Source organism: Vanellus vanellus, assembly GCF_965231255.1.
Source record: "Vanellus vanellus genome assembly, chromosome: 4".
Classification (NCBI taxonomy): domain Eukaryota; kingdom Metazoa; phylum Chordata; class Aves; order Charadriiformes; family Charadriidae; genus Vanellus; species Vanellus vanellus.
In genome coordinates this window covers 68,828,940-68,844,454 of record NC_138909.1, presented here as the reverse complement: position 1 = coordinate 68,844,454, position 15,515 = coordinate 68,828,940, and the positions used below count along the sequence as shown (strand labels likewise).

The window sequence follows — 15,515 nt, the reverse complement described above, 5'->3', positions numbered from 1 at the left end:
TGCACTAAATTCTTAAAGGAACAATAAATAGAAAATCACTGTATCTTCAGGTGCCCTCCCAGGCATGAAAGTAGATCAAAGTGGAAAAGCCTTGAAGTTTTACACAACTTCAGACTACTGTTATGGTTAGTAGGAAATTTATGTTTTCTCTTTTTTAACATGAAGTCAATTTAAAGTATGTTAAGATCTAAACCTAAGATCAGCAGGTGAATCATCTTTAAACGGGCCTGATAGTAAAAATGTGACTAGTTATGTGACTAGCTTCTGGCCATCTAACTTTTAGATAACTGAAGTTAGATGAGAGAAATCCAAGACTGCTTCTAGCTGAAGTCTGGAGAAGTCCCTCAGAAGAATAAACATGTCAAGCAAGAAAAATAATTCTGAATCTGACCTTTGCTCCCAGTATGTAAGACAAAATCCGCTGTGCTTGTAAACTCTGTTCTGCTGAGACATCCCTGGTTCAAGACTTTCTAACATGGCCCACTGTGCTCGCTAGTCATTGCAACTGTATTGCCTTACCAATCTCACTTCTTCCCTGAAAGTTTTTTGATATTCATCATTTTAGTCCCACCATACTTTCTGAATTGTCGATGTGAGCCAGGTACTGCTCTGTGTGAGATTTCAGAATAAAGCCCTCCCTCTTTGTCTTTGTCTAAGAAACAGAGGGCAGCTCACTAACAGGTGCTAACCTTATTAAGTTTGTCAGGAGTAGCAGCAACGTGCAATTCAAACAACAGTTCTGTAAGCATGCTGACAAACTCTTCTCCCATATCTGCTGCAAGAAAAAACAAGACAATTTTTGTTAGGTTGTTATCACTATAATATTTTACATGATCAAATACATCCAGTCAAATAATTTCCCCAAGCACTTTAGCACTTGAAAAATAGTGAGAGTGACACAAGAAATGTGTGTGTTTATATGCTCAAAGAAAGAAGAAAAAAAGCAACAGAGATACTTGTACAACCAGATATGCTAGCTTGACACTATGACACACTTGACACTAGCTACTCTTTCCACCTCATTCTAAATTCCACTAAGTTTCACAAAAACAGGTAAGAGGAGAAGAAGCTGAATGATCCCTAGTCATCTGACAAAAATATATGACCCACAAAATAACCAAAGGAGAGATACTAACCTCTTCTTTCAAACCAAGGAATAAAAACAGCAGGAGGGCGAGATACAAAGAAGTTTCAGAGGACACACACTGGAAAACATATTCTATATTGCTCTGTCTGCAAACCACAGCTAAGAGGTGTGTTTCCTTTCTATTTTAAGATTAAGCTTTGCTTAAATGAAGAATGTCTTCTGTTCTGCTTTGGAGTAATGAGCCTTAAAGAACCTCACTTATACTTCAAAAGATATATCAGCAAAGATAAAAATCACCAGTATTCAAACTTCACCTTTATTACACGTATTCCTTTGACTACTTGCAGTTGCCATATTCTAACATGCTCTAAGTTCCTAAAAGTTGGTATTTTGGTTGGTTCTGTCCATCTGCACTTACTGAGTTTGGAATCTTCATAAACATTTCCTGGGGGAATATACCAAATGCATTTTTTTTAGCCTGATGACGCTAAAAGGTCAAAGTCCCCATACTGAGCCTGATAAAAGTCCAGCTACTTCAAAAATAAATTTCATGTCTTGCTGTAGTCCCACTTTTTTTTTTTTTTGTTCCTTTATTAGGTAGGGCCAGTTTTTCCATTTTTTACGCAAATCTTCAGTACTGGGCTTAAAGGTGGAGGGCCATTACCCTCCAATGAGTTTGCGGATTTTAGTAGAACTGTTTACAGTCCCCAGTATCTTGCAACATGTGGAAAGGTGGTGGAATCTGACACTCAGGTTATAATCTCCTAGAGCAAATGACATCTCACCCTTGCTTGTAAAGAGAGCACCCATCTTTGCTGCTATAAAATGAATTAGTGTTTAGCACAAAGAACTCTTCACCTGCAATGACCAAGAGACTGAGCTTTCCTCTTAACAGCTGGGGAACAGGTCAGGAAGAGCGTATTCTGAAAGGCCAAAGACATGCACAGAGTTCATTTTGTTGCTGCCCTTATCAGTAAATTTTAGAAATAATTTTTTCAGGTTTCACAGTACAGCACCTCTTGGATACACTGAATTCATTTGTTCTTAAAACAATGCCAAATTGTTTTATAAACTGCAGCATGCTGAAAACTGATAAGCAGTTCACTGGATCAATATGGTATTAACAAAACTGTTGATAACTGGCAAGTTCAATTCAATACTTACTTTGGTTACAATCCCCCTTAACCTCACATATGAATTTTTTGGTGTTAATGGCTTTCAAAATGTAGGTAAAGCTACTTTTTCAGATATTCTCCTCTCATTATTTCATACACAACTGAAAGGAAAAAAAGCTGCAGTGAAAAATACATGAAAGGGTTGCATAATCAAAGTGAGAGGAAACATTAGGGAGAAGGGTATGCATTTGGCTTTCTCCTACTTGTGTCAGAAAATTTCCTTTTCTTTTTCATACTGATTTTGCACCTATCTGACTGTTAAGTAAAGACACAAAAACCCTACAGTTCCAGTTTCAAGGTTCCCAAGAACAAAGCCTAGCCCCAATCCTTTCCCAAAACAGTTCTCCAAAGATCACTGCAGTAATTTCTCCTCGTGTAGGACTGAACGTGTTTATGGTAGAAACTAAAAGCAGCACTAACATCTCTGAATGAGATCATAAGAGTCTAGGATAAGAAGGGATCCTGAGAGTTTACATAAAACAAATGGCAACCCTTTTCAAACACTTGAATGCAAAGTACTGGCTTTCCTCCCAGCTAGTCTTTTTTTTTGCTGAATACATATAGCACTGACAAATGACACCATATAAATAACATGACTTTGATGACAAGAAAGTGGAAACAAATTACCAATAAGTGGTAATTAACTTGTTTTCAAATACTGCTCAGTGGCTAGATAAGATTTAACATTTTCAAACACCATTAGGTAATCTTTATCTCTTGTAGGAGGGTGGCTTCCTTACGTAAAGGAAAAAAACACAAGTTTTATTGAACTAGGAAGCACAAATTAAAATCCTACTGAAGGCAAGTTAGTTTAGCAAGTTTTTGCTGTTTAGCAAGCAGGATTAAAACTCAAAATTTCTCCATGGAATTTAACATAGCCTGCTGCCTCTTGCTAGCTTAGCTAGCTTAAGTAAAAATATATAATTCTATAAATAAAGTTACGCTATTAAAAGAGCATATGGCTGACTAATGATTTTATAAATGTAAAACCTATTAATGTGCTTAACAGGACCTTAACTGTATTAACTAGCTTGAGCTAAGAACACAAACTAGAATGAAGCCGCCTCTTCACAGCAAGACATGAGCTGCATTTAATCCTGATCAGCCAACCTGTTGTTAAACTTTACTGTCTTTTATCTATGCTGGATGTCAAATCATGCTTAAAAATTTTGCTAACATTAATACAGACATTTTCATTGTGTAAATATTAATTATGCCACAGAAATATGCTTAAGGTCCCAACAAGTCATTTCAGGTAAAAAAATCCAGTTTAAAAATAAAACCAAACAACTCAAACCTAGTCCGCAAAAGATCCGGTGTGCTCCCTGGAAAGCTAAACTTATTTGTAAAATGTGACCAGAACACTAAGTGTAGTCAACAGAAAGTCACTGGAATCCAATTTAAATTATGTAAAGATTAGCAAACCAAAGTCTGAATGAAGCATTAAACTGCTTAATAAACCTATGCTCCATGAGGGGAAAGAGAAATGCAAATCACACAGAACATTACACAGAAACAGTGAATCATCTAGGTTGGAAGGGACCTTTAAGATCATCGAGTCCAATCATTAACCTTAACACTACCAAGTGTAAGCACACTTACAAGTCTAGCACAAAACCATGTCCCTAAGCACCACGGCTGCCCGTCTTTTAACCACCTCCAGGTATGGTGACACCACCACTTCCCTGGGCGGCCTATTCCAATGTTTGACAACCCTTTCAGTGAAGAAATTTCTCCTAATATCCAATGAAACCTCCCCTGGCGCAACTTGAGACCATTTCCTCTTGTCCCATTGCTTGTGACTTGGGAGAAGAGACCGACCCCCAACCTCCTTTCAGGCAGTTGTAGGGAGCAATAAGGTCTCCCCTCAGCCTCCTTTTCTCCAAGCTAAACAAGCCCACTTCCCTCAGCCGCTCCTCATAAGACTTGTTCTCCAGACCCCTCACCAGCTTTGTTGCCCTTCTCTGGACACGCTCCAGCACCTCAATGTCTTTCTTCTAGTGAGAGACCCAAAACTGACCACAGTATTTGAGGTGGGGCCACATGTAAAGGTGCTGGATATTGTTTTTATGTAAAAATAGCAGACAATTGTCATGTAAAGGCCTATTAGTGGAATTCTTTAAGTTTTACAAGGTTTTATGCATTTGCTACATTTAATAACACTTAAGATTCTGTGCATTAACAGATTCAGGAAAAATGTTGGTTTTCCCTGACTCAGGGGGATCATAAGAAGCCTTCACTCACTCTGGTAAGATTTTAATGAAGATAACATATTTTTTGTGCAGGGTACCAAGACTAGGATGCTGTCTAGAGGGCATGTGTCAAAGCACTATACAGTGTTAAGACCACTCTCAACGCAGTGTTTTCTGTATTACAGATTATGGGTGAGGGGCTGAAGAAAGAAGTAAAGGCCACACGTCCCAGGTTAGGAGCCTGACCACAGAACTGTCAGCTCAGCCCTAACAGAAAGCTACTTTGAGAAGTAATTAACCTTTCTATCATTTTGGTGTCCTCCAGTGGAACTAAAATTTAACCAACTTAATACTAATACATGAAATTTATCTGCAGTTCAAATACTAATAAATCTTGAGCCTGGCTGCACTAAAAGACATGAGTAATTTTGACCTGCAGCCTGAAGTAACACCCATACAGCTGTAAGGCAGACAGTTATTATTTCCACTGTCACAGAGAGGAGGGTATGTTTCACTGCTGACTGATTTGATTTTGCACACTTTGATTTTGTCTTTTTTTTTTTTTTTTGAAGGTGGACATTGCCTTGGTCCCATCCTATTTAGAAGGCCAGTTAATGTTTCAAGGAGTGTGATGAGCAGCTGTGCTTCACTGAAAAAACAGAACTTCTCACTACCAGAGAAAATACCACTTTGTGCAAGAAACAGAAGTGTTCCTGGGGGCTGGTTGCAAAGAAAGAAAATTAAGGAACAACAGACATCTCATGAATCCTCACTTTCAAGCAGCTAATAACACTTTCTTGACTTCTATTTCTCACAAACCCACTTTTTAAAAAATTAACAAGGGAAAAAAACAGCACAAAACTCTACCATACTAAGACTACATTGAACACTCACTGTTCCCCTGGAGAAGAAACAATAAGCTCCCTGTGAGAGACACCAGGCATACTGAGTAAGCACTGCTAGAAAGCGCAGTCTGAGCAGAAAAGACTTTCCAGTTAGAACATGTGGATGCTAACACAATTTTTCTAACTTTTCTGAAGGCTACAGAAATCATTCCTCATCACCTTGCAAAATGTGGATTTTATGGGCAAAGCACCCCTGAGAAGATCAAAAGGGTGTGGAAGAAACATCTTTTTAGGTTTCTGTGTTTCTGAAACACAACAATATGGTGTTTAATGGCATGAGCCAGTACTCAGTCAGGTCAAGGGTATTGTTTCTAATAGCTAGAAGAGGTTTGGTATGGATCTCACAAGCGTGGAGACATGAGCTCTGGTGGCTTTAAGCTAACTTCTTATCCTTCTGTTCCCAGCCTGTTCTGAGAAATACCAAAATTCCTGACCTGTTTAAGACATGCATTTTGCCCCTAACCCAAAGGCCCACCCATTTTATCGCAACTTTTATAAGCTGATCTATGGACTGCCATACTGGTCCCATTCTCCTTGATGCTGTGGACTATGTCATAGTTATGGCATGCTTCTGCTACTTCAACTTCTTTTTCACGCTCCACATGCCACCTCTTACCAAGCAATAACTAGAAAGCAGTTTTGCCAGTATGTTTCAAAGTGACCTTCCTTCAAAAAGTTCAGGGTTCTTAAGTCCCTTTATTACAGTCTAACCTTTTCCCTATCTAGCAAGGGAGGGTGCAAAGTAAGGACGAAGTTGCTAAATGGAAAAGCATTGCTAAACACCCCTAAAGTTTCAGATTAAACAATTTCATAAACAGATTCTGTAAGAAAATCTCAATTATCCAAAATTATTCTTATTTTTGTTTTGCTTTCACTGACAATAAACTAACACAATACTTCCTTACCTTATATTTTCTCTATCTCACATTTCAATTACAATATAAATTCAAAATTAAGTGTTGATCAGCTTCCAGAACTTTCCGAGTATTAATTTTGGTGACTTGCTTATGAAGAGTATCAGGGTATCAGAAATTAATAGTTTGGACTGTAATTTTTTAAATGACTCTATGCAGAAGTAACAATTGTCCATATGGTTAAGTCTCTGTACTTCTAATTACCTTTCTGTGCCTGTACTACTTCATCATCTGATTCCTTTGGAACAAAAATCTCCTTTATAGCAATTAAATCATTTTTCACAGTCTCCAACTGCTTTCCATCAAGCGTTGCTAAATATGACTGAATCTGTAAAAGAAAGGACAGAAGGAATTCCTAAACAAAACAGAGCCTTTTTCTTATATTGCTAATTTTAAGCCTGATACCAAAATAGGCTAAGAAATGGGAACTTCGATTGTGCTCAAATCTTGTCTCTAACCTTCCAACTTATGTAGATGTATTTTTAGTTCTCATCAACAAAATTTCTTGAGTATCACAAAAATTACACCAGTCTTGCAAGGTCATCAGGTCTCTACCTCCTCCCAGAACATTTGTTTTGAATTATAAAACTGTGGTTTAATTGCAAGCTGTAATAAGCATTTTGGGATTGCTTGGATGAAGACAGCAGGAAGGAAGAGCACAGGCAGAATTCATACTTTGTCTGAGCACTCATGGGAGGAGTTAGAAAAAGAAATCTGTTTCCCCTCCTTTAAAACGCAATCAAAATTATTGACAGTCTACCGGTCTACCTGTTCTGAAGAACAAATTGACAGATCTTTGAGTGTCTCAGGTATCTGCAAGTCCCTGCATATCTAAGAGGGTGGCAAGCCTGAGAGGGATGGAAACATTCTTTGAATCACTGTTTGTTTACACTACAGTTATGCTGTGTTAATCCCATGATTGCACTCTCAGCCTATGGAAGCCAAAAGAAATGCCTTCTCTCCATTTGTTGTAAAACTTCACTTTTAGATTTGTTTCAAGGTTGTTTTTTTTTTAAGCTTGCTTGACAGATGTGCAGATTGACTCAGTGAGAGACTGGAGAAAGATACTATTTTTTTATGTTCCTCCTTGATGTGTCCAGCTCATATGGTCAGGATTAAATGCAAGCTAAAGTTGGGAGACCCAACTCAGGTTGTGAAGGACTACCTTTTTGGACCTTTCTATAGCATTATCCATTTCACAGGATTAATTGGGACCTTTTTTAATGGAAACTTATAAAATACAAGCTTCAAAGTATTTTTAAATACTTTAGTACAGGTCCCAAGCTTACAGTACTGTATTTGGTGCATATGTGTGTGTCTGGTAATTGTAAGATGTTCTGTGAGTCTTTTGGAATATATACCAGGGAATTGGACTAGCTAACCCAGACAATTGCATTCGGTCCTGTTGGATTTACTAGGACTATGAACCCGGGGTTATCTAGGACACAATGTGAAGCACATCAAAAACCTCATGGTAACAACCTGCACAAGTCTTCCTTACCCTGTGGTATTTAACAGTAAAAGACAAATAGTGTTGCCACGTGCAATTAACCTGAGCTTGTTTTACATGTAGGTTTTGAATTTATAATTTTGCATTTAGACATAAGTGCAAAACCCCAAACCATCATGGACAGTATGTACCTAACTGATATTAAACTAAGCTTCTTTTATTTGTGACAGTAAATAAAACATTTTTTAAAAAAGGGTAGTTATTTTTTATTAGAAATAACCCAGAGGGCAAGGAATGCTAATTACTAAAACAAAAAAGAAAAAAACATGTATTTTAAGAAATTTATTCAGAAAACTGTTTCAGTACAAAATACCATTGTTGGGAATCTAAAAAAATTCTATTAATCTATTGTCAGAGATCTACTGACAAATGAAATTCAAATATATTTCTTATACAGGCCTTAGTAACTTTAGCATGTTCTTCAGAGAGATATATAGCATTTGTATACTTCCAGTAATGATATCTCGGGGTAGTTTTATGTAAGTTTAAAATCTAACACAACCTAATAAAAGACATCAACTTCCTTGCAAATTCTGAAAAGACATCTGCACAATGTCACAAGCTGATACATGGTCCTAACAAAAATAACTTTCAGTTGTGAAGTTGTTTTGAGTTAATCTTGGAGTTAAGTTTTACATGTGTTGACACTGATTTCCTGAAGCCCAGGACTGGCCCGTGGGACCAATCCAGCTTTCTCTGAAGTTGACGAAAAACTTACTGTTCAATTTACATGCACCTGCAGAGTGAAATTAATGTAAAGAACAATTTTTTACCAACCATTATTTTGATTTATGCTGTCTGCATACTGTACCTGTGCTTCACTTTCATTTGACAGGATTTCCAGAGCTTCAAGATGAGACAAACCTTGGAACTCATCAAAAAGTAGTCCATAATGTGCTGTTCTCTCAACTGTAACTTGCTGGGCCCGTCTCTGTTTCTCTTTTTCCTTAGCTTCTCGCAACAGCTACAAAAATATACATAATTCTCGTTGTTTTATTGGTAGTGCTGTAGGTGTGACAGATTTTATTACCTTCTGCTTTTGTTTGTCTAGGAAGCAGTAATAAAATTTAGGACTATTATCACACCCGCAGAGCTGAAATTTTAGAGCTGAAATATTTACCTTCTTTTTTGATAAACTTCTTTAATAAAATATTTAAGTAGTATTCTAAGTGTGGTTTTCCCAATGGCAATTGCTAACCTTCTTTTTTTAAAAAAACAACGAACAAACAAATAATCTTGCTTATGTTCTCAAAAACAATGATGTCGGCTATTGATATCATACAGTAAATTTAGCCACCAATTACAACGAAAGAAAAATAAAAAGGACTATTTCATACACAGCCTTAAAAAGTCATGCAATCCATTCCACAGACCACAAAATGGGAAGAATATTATTTTCAGGACCTAGCTACCTGCTTGTATAAATAGCACACCTACATAAATATTTCCTATAAAATATTTTTAGCAGATACTGAGGTCAGTTTTATCTGACAGGAGAGTGACAAAAGAGATTAGCCTAATAAGGTATGACTTCTACCAAAGGTGGAGCAGAACTACACTCCACATAGTTGAGGATATTTTTGAGTGATCTTCTTATACGCTTCTATTAGTGTATAAGGAGAGAAAACTGTATAGAACAGGATCTTCTATTCCTTCCTTCTGTTCCCAGGAAGGAACAGCCTCTTGTGGGAATTTGCTACAGTAAAGTTGGTAAATACACCTGGACTGCATCTTAAGTCACATATAAGCCTCTGAATACAGGTGAACTCTTGCCACTTACGCTATTGCATCACTAAAAATTTCTACGATATTGTCTTTAGTTACTCATTTGTTACAAAAGACTTATGATGGCAGATTTTTCAGTCTCCACCTTCAAAAGATCACTCACAAAGTTTTATGTACAAGTCACCGAAAAGGAAGCACTGTGTTATGCAACCCATGAGAACTGATTTATGTCACTTTCTGCCTCAGATTTTATGTGTAAATTCATGCATATTGTCTAGGAAGGTATTCTCAAAAGCTCATTTTAACCCTGTGGGCCTTAACAAGAGTTACTTGCCTCTGGCCTACTACAGCAATATCAGGCTGTTTACACTTACAATGACCAACACATATTACGTTATATGAAACATCTCATTAAAAGAAAAATACCTTACTCCTCTGCACAAGGAAGTAAACGTAGTAAAATTAAAGTTTTTTTCAATGTTTATTGATTGCCACAGCCTCCCTCCTCTCAGTGTCTGGAGAGCTATTTTGTGCTGACAGCACTTACACTTCTGTTCTGTTTTTATCACGTCTCTGAACTTTTAAATGTATGAGTCATCACTGTGTAAGGCTACCATTACTTTAGATAGACATTAAGATATAACTTTTCACAGCTTTAATTCCTAATGAAACATATGTTATATTTCAGTCTTACTCATTTCCAAGGAAAGTAGTATAGTGATGTTTATGCTGAAAGACATCTATCTACAGCTGTTAGAAAACCACAAACAATTTGATTTTGTCTCCAGAGTGTAATGATTTATCACCACATATACTATCTTATTAAAATCAGCTACTGTACATGTGATTATGCAGAGAAGATGATTTTACATTATCTTTTGTGGTTCTGTGAAGAAAAAGGAAGTGGAGGAAATATAAAGCACAATATTTATTTCCATAAGCCTAGCCAATATCTACTGCAATAAATAAAGCCTCCCCCTGAGGCATCTGAAATTCTGGAAAAAGCAGCTGAAACTGCGTAAGCTGTATTTAAATATATCCAACCTGAGATAGAGAAACTGTTCTTGCCATCAGTGTTTTGGTTCTCTTAAATCCAGGATCGCTTTCCGCAAGGACATTCATGGTTGTCTTCCCAATAAATTCCAAAGCATCTAAGCCTCCAGATAATACACTTTTGCCCTGTATAAAATAATGCAAGGTGGTTATTTTCTCTCCACTTTATGCTAATAGGAACTCTAAAGAGTATTGCTTTTGCTGACGCCATCTTTGAACATTCAGGTCCCTAGATTTTCTATGCTTTAACTAACAATAGGATCGACACATTTATAAAATTATGTTAGTTTGTTCTGAATAAATTTTCAAAAGGAAAAAAATGAACTATGCAAATATTTCTAGTTAATTAAAAGACTCACACCTGAGGAAATGTAACACCTGTTGCAAATAAAAAATTATTAATAATAACACTTTCTTTTCAACCCAAGTGGCATCTAGTCCATGGGAACATATTTTAGATATGAGTAATATGGAGCCAAAGTCAATCATGAACAGGATGACCCTGCCTTACCTAACTGATTTCTAAAATGTTGACGCATGTGATTACTCTGGAACTGTCTATCGAAATACAGTTGTTTTTCCTGTGCCTTTGTATTAGCATTAGCCCTTACTCACAATTTTTCATGTATAGTGAGGAATTTTCACTGGCTAGAGATTCCCATTTCAGTCTGGATTATGGATCTGTCAGATATTCATATACTGATGTAACCTGATATATAGTGGAGAACACTACCAAAGTCTCAAATGGCATTACAGGCGACTTACTGAGACCTTAAGTTATTCTTTTCGTTTGGTGACATTCATCACTGTGGTATAGCAGCCTCTCTAGGTTTGCATAAGAGCACATTTCTTTTATTTGAAAATCTTACACAATGCTCAGGTAATCTTACTGGTGTCTCAGCTCTCTCAATGCTCCAGATTCTGTAGCAACAGCCTTAGGAATAGTCTAAAGGAATCTCCATCTGCTCCCAAAATCTTTGATATTAGAGTGATGAGGCACTCAGAGCGAACCGGACATGCACTAAAAAAGAATTGCCACTTTGTAAAACATGCTCGTGGGGAGTTAGTCTCCTATGAGGCCACATGGGAAGTTAGCCTCCTATGCTTTTTCAGCCCATGCTTAAAGTCTCTTATAATTTCAAGGGAAACGCCATACTGAAAAGCTCAGAGGAAAACATTTGCCATGGTAATAGTCTGTAAAAAATGTTGGGGAAGAAGATGACACAAAAATTGATTTGGAAACAGTATGGTACAGGATTTTGCAAAAGCTGCAACACAGAAAACCAGAAAAGGATGAAGTGCAACATATAGAAAATATATGGGAAGTGTAATAGGAAAGAACCACGGACAAAAGATTTTGCCTCACTGAGTCTGCAATCAAACTGCCTTCTGAGAAAGCTATTATAAAATGAAAGATTAGACAGTGAGGTGAAGGTAAGGGCAAGGGACTAACAATACAGAGTTTAGTAAAAGCCTTAAAATAAGCAAATGGAGTATTTTTTTATTTTATCTGCCTTCAAAAATAATAACAAATTTTATCATACTTTCTCTGGAAGGACTTAACTGCAAAAAAAAAAAATTAGACAATGGTGCCACAACCATAAAAAAGATTTCCCAAGAATTTGCAGAATTCTATATAGTTTAGGAGAAGACCATATTTTTCACTGAAACTAGTGTCAAAGTCATTTGTTGTTGACTTAGTTGTGTTCAACTTTTTTGACTTTTTTTTTTTAAATTCGATAGTTATTTTGCCATGGAAGAGCCTCTAAACAGACTTACAACAGAAGTTTTTACAAAGACCTACAACTTAACAAACTCTACCTGTTAAATGTGACCTACAGTGAAATTGCACCTAAGAATGATGAAGAATAACTAGAGCAGAGAGGCTCGCTAAAATGACTCACTGTGTTCTGTACAGCATTAGTGATAGCTGACAACATGCCACGAGATCCAGACGAAGGAGAAGAAGGAATGTTCTCAGAAGAGCTTTGGTCCATAGAATCTTCTGCTTCTAACAAGAAAAAAAGCAAGCTACAGCATACTTTCAAGTCACAAATTACAGTAAACTGGATTCTGTGATTAAAATCTTAAAATTTTGTACATTGGACTAATTTGGCAGTGTCAAAGAGTTTTCTCCAATTTCAGCGCACTTGGACTTACGTATAATTGGTGTTTCAGCTGCAGAAGGGTCTGTTGTTTCTGAAGATGCTGAACTTGTGTTATGAATTCCTAGGGTAGTTCCTGCTTTTTCCTTTACTGCTGTTATCCCATGACCTGCAGCAGAAGCATAGTTCAGATTGTATGATTTGAAAACTTATTACTAACAGTGCATAGTATTCTTATACTCCACAAATGATGACAATCAGAATAACTGTTAAACTCACCTTAATTACTTAATTTTTTTTCTAGGTTAATAATTCACTTATTCTACTATATCCAGTATATTAACTAACTATAAATTATAAAGCCGAAATACAAATTACTCTGGATCTGAAATATAAAACTTGGTTCAGTGGCACACATAAGTTTAGTTACCTGCTTTTCAAAATGCTAAATGTTCTATTTCAAACAGTTTAAACAGAAATTGATGGTCCTCCTAATACCATAGGGTTTGGCCTCATCTAGTTTTCAGAAGTCTACAACAATTAACCCACAATTAATGGACTGTGGGTGACCGCAGGGCTGAAGTAAGGAATCTGTTCTTCAGTCTGCTGCATAGGTGTGATGTTAGGTAAGCATGTTCAGAATACTGACCCAGGTCCTCAAAGTTATTTTAGGATTTAAGCTCCTCAGTTGCTCATTTGAAGTCAAATTCTAAAGTGTCTTTCCTCAAAGCTGCTGTTAAAATATACTTTGTAAAATCTGTTGGTGTCAGATGACACAGACGGAATTATTGTTCTGTTGGTAGCTGATCTTCTACAGAGATTATACCACCTTTACCTGATGCATATGAAGTGACTCCCTAACTCTCTGTTCTATTAAAATAGTCTAGTTTAATGTAAAGAGTATATGTTATTAGTGTTTTTATCTGAGTAATTTTGACAGAATGGGATTGCTTTGCTACTTTTCTACACAGAGTTTATTTACACTAGCAGATCACATGGAGTGGTAATATCCTGCTATAGGATAGGGTGGGATTGCCTGGTAGCCAGCAAAAGGAGGCAGCAGCTTCCTAATCTGCATCAGCTGTACTTGAAAAACGCTCAAATTGTCTGCCTATTCTGCTTCTGGATATACCCACAAGTATGTTCATGATATGCTTCTCTCATTATAACTGATCCAGCTAGAACATCTTCTTTAGTTTCTGCACATCAGCTGAGACACAATAAGTAAACAACCAACCAGGCGAGCAATATTTCTTTCCAACACAAAATGAAATGGCTTCAGTGACCCCACTTTATTTTTTCTTGCACAGTACACTGTTACTGCATCTCAGGTAAAGCTGATCACTTCCAGCAGTAAGACAATACAGAGTGCTTTAACTATCTGCCTAACTACTTATGAGAAGTATTAATGACAATTTCATACTTTTTTGCTTTGTTACCATAAACTGAACTGTAAATAGATAAATGATTTCAGAAAAGCCATTAATACAGATGGTCAAGCAGATACGTAGACCTGTAAGACATGAAGTCAAGCATAATGATTCATGAGCCATAGTCCATACTTTCCCACAACTGTGTGCACTTTCTATTAGAAAAGTTCAAAGCATCTTTTCTGAGTTATATTAACTACAGCAAAATAGCCTATCATTTGTCCGTGCTCTGCATTGTTCCGAATATACATATACATGTGTGTGTAGTCATCCAAATATGCTTTTGAATGTGCGATTAAAGAAAGATGAAGCAAAAGCATTTGAAATGGAGTAGGAAGAAGAAAAGCTTACATTTATGATTCTGTGATTTCCAGATGGGTTGCACATCAGGTGCTCTATGAATTCAGTAATAAATATTCTAGAAAACATATGTGAAGCAGCACTACTGAAAGATCACATACAAGAAAACTGGAGTATATGGAGGTAAACACAAAGAACAGATGTGCCCTAAGGAACAGATGAGCAGAAACAAGTAATTCTCTATATGAGAGATAAGCTGCATGGGGTCCTGATGTTTTACAATGAAACAGAGAGACTAGGCAGGTAAACACTTTTACCTGCCTAAAGGAAATATGACCTTTGTCTATTTTATCTCATGTCTTACAAAATGTAGCAGTATGTCCAACTGTACAGGACATACTAGGTTATGCACCACAGTGATTTAAGTCATTGCTGGATAACATCTTGCCTTTTGCAAAATCTGTTCCAATGCAGATACTGCAGAGTGACATACTACTTTATCTAATCTCAATCTCCTGCAAGTTATAATTAGTTCAATTAAAATGTTAGCATGAATAGATTCTGGAGTCATTTATTTACACTCCAAATTCCTGGGACTCACTTAAACAACTATTAGTTGTGCTTTTAAACTAATGTAATAGATATTCCATGTCACATTCCATTTCTCATGCTCACAACTTTTTAAATGAGCAAGAGTTCTATTCTTTCCATTGACTTATTTTTTTCTGAAGTACTTGTTGCTAACAAAATATTGTCCTGTAATTATATAAAAAAATAACTATGAACATTAAGCAAAAGTTTCCCTTTAACCATGTGCAAAAGTTATAAATTTTCAGACTAAATTTCCATTTTTTTTCTGAATCCAAACGTTTTAATTTTTTTTTTTATATTTTGTAATTTGGTTCTCATACTTTTGCAGACAAGCTTACACTTCCAAGAAAAGGAGGCACACAGTTCCTGTACTGATAGTTACAGACCTATAAAAGGCAGCATTTTCAGGGCTGTGGTTACATGCACTAGAATGATAAGAAAATATTTCAGGTCAGCTAGGAGTGGTTTTGCTGAACTAAGCTGTATGGCATGTATGTTTGACTACAACAAAACCAGATGAGATCAGAA

At 36.5% G+C, this 15,515-nt stretch overlaps 1 protein-coding gene across 1 annotated transcript in view; it reads right to left on the bottom strand.

The window, feature by feature from the left end:
• The window catches only part of FAM114A1 (family with sequence similarity 114 member A1), a gene marked incomplete at its 5' end in the record, with an annotated part of 32,601 nt that overhangs the window by 8,847 nt on the left and 8,239 nt on the right, over positions 1–15,515 (bottom strand). Inside the window, 6 exons of the mRNA XM_082482496.1 lie at positions 690–775; positions 6,478–6,601; positions 8,595–8,747; positions 10,553–10,687; positions 12,466–12,572; positions 12,722–12,835. Coding sequence (XP_082338622.1) covers positions 690–775; positions 6,478–6,601; positions 8,595–8,747; positions 10,553–10,687; positions 12,466–12,572; positions 12,722–12,835 — 719 coding nt within the window. The remainder of the gene's footprint in view (positions 1–689; positions 776–6,477; positions 6,602–8,594; positions 8,748–10,552; positions 10,688–12,465; positions 12,573–12,721; positions 12,836–15,515) is intronic.